Source organism: Trichechus manatus, unplaced genomic scaffold, assembly GCF_000243295.1.
Source record: "Trichechus manatus latirostris isolate Lorelei unplaced genomic scaffold, TriManLat1.0 scaffold00150, whole genome shotgun sequence".
NCBI lineage: Eukaryota > Metazoa > Chordata > Mammalia > Sirenia > Trichechidae > Trichechus > Trichechus manatus.
Genome location: NW_004444086.1, coordinates 676,537 through 690,259, shown reverse-complemented (window position 1 = coordinate 690,259; position 13,723 = coordinate 676,537). Strand labels below are relative to the sequence as shown.

At 36.5% G+C, this 13,723-nt stretch overlaps 1 protein-coding gene across 5 annotated transcripts in view; it reads right to left on the bottom strand.

Annotated features, from left to right (window-relative positions):
* The window catches only part of LOC101352400 (N-deacetylase and N-sulfotransferase 4), a 493,510-nt gene that overhangs the window by 18,888 nt on the left and 460,899 nt on the right, over positions 1 to 13,723 (bottom strand). For all 5 annotated transcript variants that reach the window (XM_004385892.2, XM_023740189.1, XM_023740187.1 and 2 more), the window contains 3 exons: positions 8,800 to 8,896; positions 3,787 to 3,910; positions 681 to 855 (listed from right to left, as the gene is read on the bottom strand). In XM_004385892.2, the coding sequence (XP_004385949.1) occupies positions 681 to 855; positions 3,787 to 3,910; positions 8,800 to 8,896 (396 nt within the window). The remainder of the gene's footprint in view (positions 1 to 680; positions 856 to 3,786; positions 3,911 to 8,799; positions 8,897 to 13,723) is intronic.

Here is a 13,723-nt window from a genome sequence, read left to right as displayed (position 1 = left end):
TGCTCCTTGGAAACACTATGGGGCAGTTCTACTCTGTCCTATAGGGTTGCTATGATATTCAAAAATAGTATTTTAATTCTTATTTCTTTGATCTCTAATTAAATTGATCATTTTTCATATAAATTATTGACCAGTTGCATTTTTTAATGAACTTCCTATCTATGTTTTTTTTTTCATTTTGCTTATTTTTCTACTGAGACATTAGAGTTATTTATTTATTTCAGCAATTTATAGGGACTCTTTATATATTAAAAGCACTAACCCATTTCCTATGTATTTGTTAAAGATATCTTCCTCAGATATTTACTTTTAATTTTGCTAATTTGTGACAGATCTACTTTTCCCATGTTTTTCTGGTTTAGTCAATCTCTTAGTTCTTTGATTTATGGTTCTTTCCAGCATACTATGCTTGAAACTCCTTGCCAACTTAATATGAGTTAAATATTCAGCTCATATATCCCTTTATCTCTAGCATCCATCCATCCATCTATCCATCCATCCATCCATCCATCTATCCCTTTATCCATCTATCCATCTGTTTATCTATCTATCTACATAAATATCTGTATGTTTTTACATTTGACTCTTAAATACATCTGGACATTATTTTGGTAATTTTTTATTGTTCATGTTCAAGATGTGACTGAATACTTTTGAAAATATTTTCCGTTGTTTCATACCTGGTACCAAGAGTATGCCCGGTCTGAGGGGTCAATGAGGATGGTGATGATCTTAGCCTTGGGGACAAGAGATGCGGCTCTCTTGGGAGCTTCTTCTGAATGGAAGTAATTGGCACTCTTCTCAAACAGAAAGTCACTTGTAATGTTGGATGGAGTAGGGAAAAAGTCCATATACCTGAAGGAGGAGAAAGACAATGAATTAATCTAGATTTGAATTTTCTTTCCCTGCCATACTCAGTGCATAAAACAATTTGCACATTTTTACATTTATATAAATTGCATTGATTATCAATTTTTTCTTATTGATGGTGTAGTAGTCTAAATAGTGGATATTCTATACACTTTGTATGTGAAAACAACCTAAGGTATTATTGTTCTATGATTCATTTTGAGAAGGAGGAGTGAGATGAAATAGGTAGGCTGATAAAAGATGGAAACTTCTTTGGATTTAGGCTGCTAGTCTATGCCATCAAAATCCAAATAAAAAAAATAAAATAAAATAAACGTTTATCCATAGCAAACAACAATTACACCATCTTGCTTGCTAGATATTTTTAAAATAGTGAATTTATGTTTGTAAACTTGAATATGAAAATTCCTAAGTTGAAATTAAAGTGCACCAGAGAGGAATATGTGTATCAGAATAGCAATAAAATACTAAACAGAATAGGGCGTCGCTGTTCTCCTTTTTAACTTCTGCATAATTTGTAGTATGTGTAGCAATGTGAACACATTATATCCAGAGTAATTAAGGGGATATTTCCTGCCAGATGATCCTGTGGTGCCTCGGTAGGTCTACTCCTCCATATGCTGTCTGAACTTTCCTCTGTGTGTAGATTATGGAATCAATATGTTCTGGGGTTAATTCAGTGCAAGGCTTTACTAATGTGTGTAACCCTTCTTACAGCTCATCAATTCTCCAACACTCAAATGTTCTAGAAATAAATAATGAGGGCAATTAAGAATTCATATAAGGCACTTCTTTTCCTCTTTGACATTTGTTATTATGTTTCCCAAATGTGGAGTAGTGAAGAGTCTCATCTATATTCCTGCTTAAAAATTTGTGTTGTTTTTGAGCTCACAAATAAGAGAGAATTATTGTTCTGCTTTTAGTAACTTGCATGCGATTCCCAAACTTATTTCATCTTTTAAAAGTAAGGTGGTTGTTTTGGTGATTGTTGGTTGCTGTCAAGTCCATTCCAATTCATGACGACCCCATATGTTACAGAGTAGAACACACAGCTCCATAGCTTTTCTCGGCTGTAATCTTAACACAATTAGATCACCAGGCCTTTTCTTCCATGGTACCACTGGGTGGGTTCAGTATGAGTGCAAATTATTGGCAGCACGTAGGGACCTTTTAAAAGTAAGGTGGTTGTTGTTATTGTTTGCTATCGAGTTGATTCTGACTCATAATGATCCCATGTAACAGAGTAGAACTGCCCCAGAGGATGGTGGCACAGTGGTTAAGCATTTGGCTGCTAACCAAAAGGTTGGCAATTCGAACCCACCAGCTGCTCCTTGGAAACCCTGCAGGGCAGTTCTAGTCTGTCCTGTAGGGTCACTATGAATTGGAATTGACTTGACAGCAACCGGCAAATCTTTATAGAAGCAGTTCACCAGGTCTTTCTCCCACAGAGCCGCTGGGTGGAGTCGAACCACCAACCTTTTAGTTAGTAGCCAACCACTTAACCACTGTGCCACTAGGGCTCCTTTCAAAAGTAAGGTACTATAGGAATATCCTAGGCACAGAGTGAACCCATCTACTTATGATGGGAAGCCAAACCTGCTCACTGGCATTGGCTCTGCCTCGCCCTAATTGTATCCACAACTAAAAAGAACAGTGTTTAAGTTGAGGACAGGCTTATGCGTGATAACAGCACATAAAATTACACGTTACACATGTGTACATTGAAGGGAATGTCCCCAGGGTAAGGTTTGCCTTATATATCTGACAGTTGGAAATCAACCACATTTTCTTAGAAATTTTGATAGAGCTAGGAAAAAGCATCAGAGTAAGCATCAGTTCCAACACCAAGTTTATTCTGTTTCAGTTTGGGAAAATATTGTGATTTTTTTTGTTTGTTTTTCATAATATGTCAAATCGTTTCATGTCTAGCAGTATATATACTGACCATGAACTTTTTCAGCCTCTGGGGTTTATTGGGAAGCTGCTGTACCACTGACAGTACGTGCTCCCCCAAGGCAGGGCTCCTTATGACTGAAACCAAAGAAATGAGCATGTGCCGTAAATTACCGTTTTTACAGGGTATTGTATAAAGTGTCTGAATTTTTGGTAGGAAAAATAGAAATCTTGAAAATTTTAGCTTAGTACACATATGTACCAACAGATCCCGGTGGGGACTCTGGGGTATAATTACCAGTACTTCATATGTACCACTAAATACTTAGGGTAGGCTTGAGGGTGGGGGCAAGAAAAAAAATCCACACTACCTACCAAAAATTCAGACACACTCAATGATTCAGCATGCTTCCATTAATGAAAACACATGGTAAAACAAGAATTCAAAGCAGAAAATAATTGGGTCACCAAAGGGTTAAGTCTGATTTAATATTTCCCTTATGTATGTGTATGACTACAATTGATATGGTTTTGCAAATGGTCTGTTATTATTTGCATGACACATATCAGTCTATATTATACTATAATATCTATGTGGTTAGTGAAGACATATGTCATGGCACATAAAATAAAATAGGAAAAAAAAAAAAAAAAACTTCTGACTTTTTGTTTCCCCAAGCATCATTGTGAAAATGAATTACGTGTTTAGTTAAAAAAAAATTCTAGGCACAGTAAAATAATATCCTGAAAAATGATGCTGATGAAAAATATCCCATAAACGTGCTTTATTCAATCATATTAATTTACCAGAAAAGTATCATCATTATTGCACTGTCCAAATAAAATTGTAGGCAACACTGATTAAACATATTGTCATTATAAATTAATTTGTAATTTACTGTGATAGGACTGAGCATAACAAATTCATTCTGTAATTAGCAGTAGGCATGCATGTATCTATAATTGTTCCACTGTGATTTAGTATGTGTTAATAATGGCTTTTATTTTTGTTGTTTTTCTTACCAGTCAATTCCTTTGTGATAGTTGTTCCCATTAAAGAATTGAACTTCTTCAAATGTTTTTGGGCTGGGAAGATTACTGATGATGGAAGGGTGCATAAGAAGAAATAAATAAAGAGCAGTTGTTCCTATTAGAAAAAAAGAAGGTAAAAGGTTATATGTCAATAAAAGAAGAGACAAAATAGTAGTTTAGCAGATTTCTTGCTAAATAAATAATACCCAAAAGACCAAATCTTCCCAGTGTCAAAATTATTTCCTTAAAAATTTCATGTAGCAAAAACTCAGTGTTCTTTTATTAGTCTCCGTGACTATATTCACTTAAATTCTCTATTTAATAGTAGTACATAGCCAAAGAGAAACAGACTGACTATAAAGCAAAAGAGAACTTCAGAAATCCTGTGGTTCATTCCCTTTCCCTCCCTTGCCACATCTCCCAAATCAGGTAAATGGCTATAGCATCAAGGGTACGAGGTGCCTCTATTTCTAGCACCCAGTACAACACCTGAACATGGTGGGTCCTCAATTACTGTTACATTCAGATCAATTAAGTTAAACCGAACCAAAGTATTCAACAGATATTTACTGAGTGTTGTCTATGTGTATGGCACTCTAGTAATGATTAGTGATAACTGTTGGAGAGACAAGCACATCTGCTGTTCTCATGAACTTAAAATCTGTGGACTTGAGTCAAGTAAACAGGTGATTGGGACATAATGAGACAGGTTCTGCAATCTGAGAAGACCAGGGTGATCTTCCAGGGTGATATAGACTTGAAAAGTTGGTAAGAGCTTCCAGGAGGGAGTATATTCTAAGACTCTTCCTGAAAATTATAAGTGTTACTAAGCAAAGATGAGGTGTAGGGCAGGATTCTGGGAAGACGGACACTCCTCCCCTGGCAAGATGGAGCAATCCAGCCTGATGACTGAAGCACTAGGCTGAACCAACTAGCTGATGGAACCCACTCGGTGTGCACATCACGGAAGCCTCAGATGTAGTCTCTGAACTTTGTCTCCCTCTGAGCTGAACTAGAGAACGGGGACTATGGTAGAAAGGACTTATAAAGTGACTGGAATTTCATGGCTCTCATAAATCAAAGCATCCTCTTTTGAAATGCTTGAACCCAGGAGGGAGTGTTGGCTTTCCCGGCCCTGGGAGAACTGTAGATGAGCTACACAGGTGGACTGGCAGAATAATCACAATTTTAGCTGGGGATCCTGGAAGGAGAGCGGTTCACAAGAATTGGCAGTTTGCTTAATACACCTTAATTTCATAGGATCAAAAGTTGCTGTGCTTGAATTATGAATGTGATTGCCAACTGTTTAAATCCTAATGGTTTTATACGACCACCAATATTGAACAGAAGCATGAGAACTCAAAAGAAAGTGACAACAGGTCTAAGGAGACTAACAATCTCAGGTGGAAGTCAAGTTAAAACGTCTAGAATGGGTGACTCCTAATTAAATAGGATGGCAAAGATTAATAAATGCTCTCAGGGAGACTAAGTTACCATTTTAAAAAAAGGCTTTAGGAGTTAACAAATATGGAATGCAATTATACAAACTCAATAAATAAACTGAAAGGGACAGACCTAGTTAAGAAGCGAATTAGAGGCCTGAGGCTGAAGCAGAAGTAATATCTCAAACACATTGAAACATACGAATGTGAAAATTATGAAGGACAACAGGAGTCTTGAAAGATTGATCCTACAAATATCAGGTTCTCCAAAAGGGGGAAATACGTGAGAGGAGGAAAAAAAGAAAATGTTCCAGGGAGAAGAAATGGATTAGAGATTGAGTAGTAGCTGGAAGAGAACATGGAATCAAGAAGAGTTCTTTTTAATACCTTTTAAAATGAGACTTACTTAAAGCTGTTTAAACGTTGATGAGAATGATGCATTAGAGAGAGAAATAGATTTTTGAGACATACAGAAGAACTGAGAAAATTGATATTTAATATCGTTGAAGTGTTGAGATGGATCCAGGGCATAGATAAAGGAATACTTCTGAATTATTGCTTACTATCTGAAAAGAGATACTTTAGAACCTCATTCAGTAGCATGTACAATGTTTAACCACCCTGATGGTCACAGAATTGTACCTTCTCCCCAGGACTACAGAAAGTCAAGCCTTTATATTATGAGCCCTACACCTTTGTGCTGCCAGGAGATGGAGGGGCATCAGGAGGGCATCTGACAGGAAGCAAGGAGAAAGCACTTTCGACTAGGGACAGTAGACATGTGGCTCAATGTAGCAATAACAACAAAAACAGAACATTGCCATTGAGTTAATTCTAACTCATGATGACCCCATGTGTTACAGACTAGAACTGCTCCATAGGGTTTTCTTAGCTGTCATTTTTTATGGAAGCAGATCACCAGGGCTTTCTTCTACAGAACCTCTGGGTGGACTGGAATAGCCAATCTGTAGGTTAGTAGTTGAGTGTAAACTGTTTGCACCACCCAGGGACCACTGATAATCATATAATCTGCCATAAAATCTGGGTGCACCCCCTCAAAGTGTATATTTTCTATTATCAAGTATGTTTTCATTTGTTATTCTTGCCATTTATTTATACCCATTTTCTTCAATATAAAAATGTTGTGGAGGACAAACAATAGGCCTTAAACTTATTAACCTAAGAAAAAATTTATCCTATTTTATATACAACCAACTTCTCTTTGGTTTCGATGTGCAGGTGTTAAGCCAGTCAAATGTTAAGAAATTAATATTGACAACAGGAATCCATCTTATGGAAGATTTAAGGCCAATGCATAATGCTCTCAGAATTATTGTTCTAAATGTAACCCTTTTAGAAACTGCCTCCTACTCTTGCCATTGCCGTCCAGTCGATTCCAACTCATCGCAAGGCTATAGGACAGAGTAGAACTGCCCCATGGGGTTTTCAAAGAGCAGCTGATGGATTCAAATCGCCAACCTTTGGGTTAGCAGCCAAAGCTCTTAACCACCGCGCCACCAGGGCTCCAGTCTACTGTCCCTAGCTGAAAGTGTTTTCTCCTTGCTTCCTGTCAGATGCCTCCTGACGCCCCTCCATCTCCTACACTGGGAGTCCCAAAATCTGACCCTGGGTCATGATGGATGCTCATCTGTCAAAAGGATCAGAGAAGGATTATAATTTACACTTTGAGTTTAAGGTGAAGGCTATCATGTTGTTGGGTGCCTTCAAGTCAGTTCTGACTGAGAGCAACCCCTTGTGATAGAGAAGAACTGCCCCATAGGATTTTCTTGGCTGTAATCGTGCTCCCTGCCTATTTCTTTTTCTCCCACCTCTGCTCTCTGATCTCCTTTCAGTTGGCAGGAATCCCTTCTAGGATTCAACAATGGAGAATTGGGATATCATGTCCTTCTGTTCTCACCTCACAATAACTGAGTAAAGAGCAGTTTGAAGACCACTTTTGTACTTCAAGTTTATTGTAAGGGATGCATGCACCACCATTAAGTTGTTTAAAGACAACTATGCCTTTAGGGCTAGATTCCTAACATTTATCTGTGACTACCCCCTCCAGGGAATTAACAGTCTCCAACAGCAGTGGGGGTTTTGCCAACTGAAGCAATAGGAGAACAAATTTACATTCATACTTCTATGATTGAATGGATTGTAAAAATGATCACAATCATTTTCATATTAGAATAATATTTTCATAGCATATAAAACATTATTATTATCATCCAATTTCTTTGTTTGTCTTAGAACCAGCTAAAAGCTTTTTCAGTCCTATACTGGTAGGTCAAATACTAAAATATAAAGGTTTAACTTATTGTCTTTATAATAGGAACAACCGGGAGGAAAAACAGATTTATACTTACTAGCCTGTAATTTTCCAGTGGAACTAAGAAAAAATAATATTCACTGACAAATGATAGAAGATATGTGTTTAAATTAAATTTTAACATCATTTTATGACACAGCAATGTTTTATTTCGTTAGTAGTCATTCCAGAGTTAGCACTGACGCAAGGGAGCTGGTTGAAAATTCATACACATTTTAAAGAACAACAAAAAAAGTGAAATATCTGAAAGTACGTGCTGTTTTCTTTTTTTTTTTTCCCCCTCTCTGCACATGTGTAACTTAGTGTTGTAATACAATTTATATTCCTGGAGGAAGAAAATATTTCAACAACAAATATCTAGTAGTCTGGAACTTTTGCCCACAATCTTTAAAATGATCTCCTTGCATGTATTATATGTCTGGGTCAGGCTTATTTATTGGAACTATTTGTATTGTGTTATTGCTTGTGCACTCACTGATGAAAATGCTGCTAGTCAAAGTAGTGAATTCAAAATATATCAACTCAATAAAAACTTTAATTAGACATGAGAAAAGTATATAAAACTGTCACATACTGAAGAAAGTATAAAATATTCTAATTGAAAGTGTCATCTTATTTGTGAAATACTTCCACTCTTTTTCACTACATTCTTATACAGTTGTCCTTCAGCACATGACAAAATACTAAGAAAAAAAATGTCTGATGAGCCTCAGGTATATCAGAAAATAAGTCTAAATCATATTTATGCATAACGATTATTAACACACATGTAAAGTATTTGACAGTAATAGTTGTAGTGATTCTGAAAAAAAAAAAAAAAAAGACCAATTCAAGGCTGCAAAATACCCTTGAATTTAGCCAAAACATTTTTTTAAAACTTAACTCAGAAATTAATTGGGCAAAGGCACAAAAAAAAAAAAAAAAAAAGAAAAAAAAGGGAAAGAAAAATCAGGTACCACAACTGTGAGTGAAAACTGTCAAAAAATTTGACACAGCTTTAAAATCTAAAGAATTTAGTGCTTAGATGTAATTAGTAGATAGCATTAGGATCCACTTGAGGGTCTTGGCATAAAGATGATCCGTGGGCACGGATCAAAAACAGTTCCAAATAATTAACTTGCCTAGATGTCTACATATTTCACAGGGCAAAACCAAATCCAAGTATTTCATATAACGATTTATTTTGTAATTAAAAAAATGAATGCAAGCATCACAACTGACAATTCTTACCTGTTTTTTGTGGCCCAATCACAAGGAATTTTGGTAAGTGGTCACAAGTTTTCTCTCTGGACCAGATGTCTTTGTGCCGTTTATCATCACATGGATTCTACAAGAAGAAAGAGTAACTAATGTTATTATGTGTGAATATTTGGCTCTTTTCCCTAAAAAAAGTTCAAAGGTGGAATCAAGCTCTTGCTTTATATCCAGAGCTAGGAGTTAGATCCCACTCTGGTTCCCTGATTCCCAAATCTTTTCCTTATGAAGTGCTTGGCGCTTTCACTTTCTTCAACACTGGAGCTCAGTATGAAGTCAATCCTGCTCTCATCTTCTTCTAATGTTTGGCTCGGTTCTAAACACTGAGATTCTACTTTATTTCTGGGTTTATATTTTGCATCTTTATACAAGAGATTTTAACTTGGATTAACCTGGTCTGACCATAGTGTCTCAGATATCCGTGCTTGGCTGTAATCCTTCGTATTTTTTTTTTTTCCCTAGAGGATGGAATGCCATCTCTGAAGTTCAGGCTTGGCCAATTTTTCATTTTCTTTTCACACTATGTGCTGTTCTTCGTTGACCCAGCTGTGATCTAGCAGCACCCATAGTTCAACCACAACCATAAGCTGATAGCATCTAAATCATTACTTCTAGCCCTACTTCTTTCCTAAGCTCTAGACTTGTATTTTAAATTATGTATGTGTCATTGCCATATGGGTGCAGTGAGGAATATTCAGACCCAACATATGCAACATATCCATCAATCAAATTTTATCCCCATCTTAATTTTCTCCTTCTGTTTCATTCTCCATTGCATTCTACTTGGGTGTCTATATAATTTATCATCCAAATCAGGACACTTTTGAAAAATAAAAAACATCCTTAAAATGAAAATAATAGATTTTTTGAGATTTTTATTGATTAATAAATTGTTTTGCTATCTTGGTGATCTATATAAGGCATATATTATACAAAATCCTTTCTAAAAATAACATAATATTAGACATTCAAGAAAATTAATATTTTTATTTTTATTATCCAAATATTAAAACGACTCAAGCTAAATACTCATTTGTAGCTCATATTTATGTTCTTTAATCAGTTCTTTAGTCACATCTTTCTCTAGTATATCACTAAGATGCTTCTGAAGAGTAATTTCCTTCCAGTATGATTTTATTATGCTTCATTTTTTTCATAAAATTGCCTACCATCCTTTTCAAAGTTACATTTCATGGTTGATAAATTTGAAAATGTTGACACCTTCAATTGTCTCTTCTCTGTTGGCTACTATATTTTTTTAACTGGGGAAGTATTTTCCTATAGAGGTTGTGGTAAGCTCAGAATAAATGCCGTTAAGACAGTATTTCCAATTCCAATTTTTTTCATAATGAAATGTCTGAATCTTAGAAACCAAATATTTTTCATAGTTATTTTTCCTTTACAGTGTCTTTCTTTGACAAATATTTTTTGAGATAAAACTTGTCAAAAGAAAATCATAATTATGATTCTTTTGACCATTTTGCCAAATATAGGTGCTACAAAGTTACAAGGCTTCTCAATATCATTCTATTCTAGCAGAGAATATACATTTATTCAGTTGCAATAGGAAAGCCATCAAGAAATGCTTCCCAGAGTTAAATTTTCAGGGTTCAATTAAAGAATGTCAAAATTAAAACTCCTTTTCATTTGAACTCTCGGTATTGAATTCGTTTAATCTCCTTCCTGCTTTGAAGCTTTGTTAAAAAAAAGAAAGAAAGAGGGCAAATGGTTATTTGGCACTAAAAGAAAAACATATTATTTTCTTAAATAATATTCAAAAGCTGATTCTTCCCAGCACCATTATATAGACTGAGGAGATCTGTATCATCTGCAGAACCTAACCATGGCCCACTATATTCATGACGTGATGATAATTGGACCTGATGAGTAACAAGTGGCAAATACTCAGACTTCCTTGATAAAACACATGGACTCAAGAAAGTAGGAGATAAATCTACAAAGTTTTAGGGAACTGCCACCCTTGGTGAAGTTTTTAGAGATTCAGTGGTCTGGGACATGCCAAGACATCTTCTCCAAAGTAGAGTGAGTTATTGTTCCTTGGAACCCCTATTGCTAAGAAAAAAGGGCAATGATTGATAGGCCTCTTTGGGTTTTGGAGGCAGCATATTATGGCACTAAGAAATACCACTTGGAGTCATTTACCAGGTGATGCAGAAGGCTCCTAGTTTTGAGTGGGGCTCAGAGCAAGGAAGGGCTCTGGAGGAGGTCACAGTGAGGTAGAAGCAACCCTCCACTTGGGCCATATATCCAGGCAGGCCCATAATACTATGGTATCTATGGTAGAAAAGGATGCTAAATGGAGTTTCTGGCAAGCCCCAGAGGAGAACTATAATGTAGACCCCTGGTTCTGCATCATTGCAGGCCATCTGCAACAGACCATTCAAAAAATAGCTCGTTCAGGATTCTGGGCCCTTGAAGAGATAACAGTGTTTGTCATGGGTCATTAAAGTCATAATTTTCCATCATGAACTGGTTACCAAGTCATAAATTCAGTTATGTCCAGCAGCAGTTCATTGTAAGATGGAAATTGTACATCCAGGATTGGCCCTGAGCTGATCCAGGGTCTACAAGAAAGTTTCATAAACAAGTGGTCCAGACCCCCAGGTCACCTATTACTATTCCACTGATGTCTCACCCTCAATTCATCTCTATAGTTTCCTGGCAGGTTCCACATAACCTGCTGATGAAGGGAGAGAAACCCAAGCTTGTTTTGTGGCTGGGTTGACTCACATGTCGGTACAAACCTAAAATGAACTTTTGATGTGCTATAACCCTACTCAGGGGTGTTCCTAAACAAACAGACAAACAAACGAGCAAAAAAGCAGTGGTTAAGGGAAATCTTCCAATGAGCAGAGTTTTGAGCAATGTACCTAGTCATCCATTTTTGTGAATAGACACATAGCCCAAGGTAAGAATATACTGTATTAATGGGCAATGTGAATGGCTTAGGGATGGGTTGGTCAGGGGACTTGAAGGAGCAAGATAGGAAAATTAGGGATAAGAAGTTCTAGGCAAGACACTTGTGGATAGAACTGTGAGAGAGATCATAAAGTATGATGATGTTTGTATTGTTCACTAATGTAAACCAAAGAGCATACAATGTGGAAGAGATAGTAAATAAACACGTGGACAGGACGATTCACTAGTTGATGTCACCCTGCCTCTGTCCAGAGCTAACCAAGTGCTGATACAATGGGTTTATGAATGGAGTAACTGTGGTAGCTAAGATGTAAGCCAGCATGGGTTCCTTCTCACAAGTGTGCTCTAGTCATTGTCACCGCTGAATATCTGAACTGCCAGTAACAAAGACCAGTTATAAGACCCAGAAACAGCACTATCCTAGCATTTAGTGATTATATTGAACATGTCCCTCCTGAAAAGAGCAGTGATTCATCTTCATCAGGGTTAAGATTGAGAATCTCTCTGAAGAGATTGAAGTTGCTGTCCTGCTGACTGGGAAGTTATCCATTCCCTCATTACTCTCAAATGTGGCCAATATTCAATGACTGACCAGTACAGGTGTATCAAAGACTGCCTGCTTCCTTCAAGGGGGGAAAATTTCTCTGTATATTTACCTCTCCTCTTGCAGATCAGGTAAAGGTTAGATTTTACCTGAGACCCTAACCTTGCTCGGCTCTTTCTCCTTCTCTGTCCTGTCCCACTTACTCCCTGATAGATTTTTCCTGAGATCGTTTCCTCAGTAAATCATATGCAATTGAATCTCTATCTCAGATTCGGATTCTATGGAATCCTACCTGTGGCAGTGATCATCCACAGTATGAAATGGAAATATATATTTGATCCAAATGCATTTTCCATCCCTAGCTAAGAGTTGGAACAGACTCAATGACAATGGTATAGGTTTTTTTTTTTTTTTGATAGCTCCATGAAAACAGTAGTAAAGTATAATTTAAAAAAAAAGACCAGTAATGCATAAAGCTGGATAATGAAAAAGAAAAACAGAAGAATGGATGCATTCTAATTACAGCATTAGGGAAGAATACTGTGGACTACTAAAAGAACAAATGAGTCTTAGAAAAAATATAACCAGAATGTTCCTTTGAAGTAAGGGCGGCGAGACTTCAACTTGATTACTTTGGACATATCCAAAGACCAATCACTAGAAAAGGGCATCATGTTTGGTAAAGCAGAGGACCAATGAAAATGAGGGAAGCCCTCAATGAATTGGATTGACACAATAGCCACAACAACGGACACAAACATGTAAACGATTATGAAGATAATGCAGGACCACGTTTCATTTTGTTCTGTTATACATAAGGTTGCCATGAGACTTGATGGCAACTAACAATAACAATGCACAAAGACAATTACATTATTTTAAAATATGCTTTTAAAAGTTAGGCTATACACATAAGCTTTTTCTATTATCTATATAAGCTATGATAAAAGGAGTTGATTTATAAGGTGATAAACTCAACATTCCTTATCTATTTTACATAACTGAAATTTTATTTTTTTAACTGATATCTTTATTGTCTGTATTGTTTTTAATCAGTGTTCAATCTCCAAGTCCTTCATAGTTTAACCTTAGCTTAAATCTCTAAACATATTTTTTCACTGTGACAGAAAGGGCTAAACTATCTATTCTCCCTTTCTTTCTTTAGTAATAGAAAGTCCCTATTTTGCTACTAAACTCCTAGGTAGAGACTATATTTCAGTCTCTTTTGAAGCTCTGTATAGTCATGTAAATAATCTCAGCCCAGTGGAAAGGTAGCCAAAATCACGTGAAGCATCCTGTTAATGATAAGGCCACTCACCCTGGATTTCCTCTTTCCCACTTACGGGCAACTCTGAAATGGCTACAACTGTAGCATCTCCTTGGACTAAGAGGTGAAAGTCATATGTTGAGGGATCT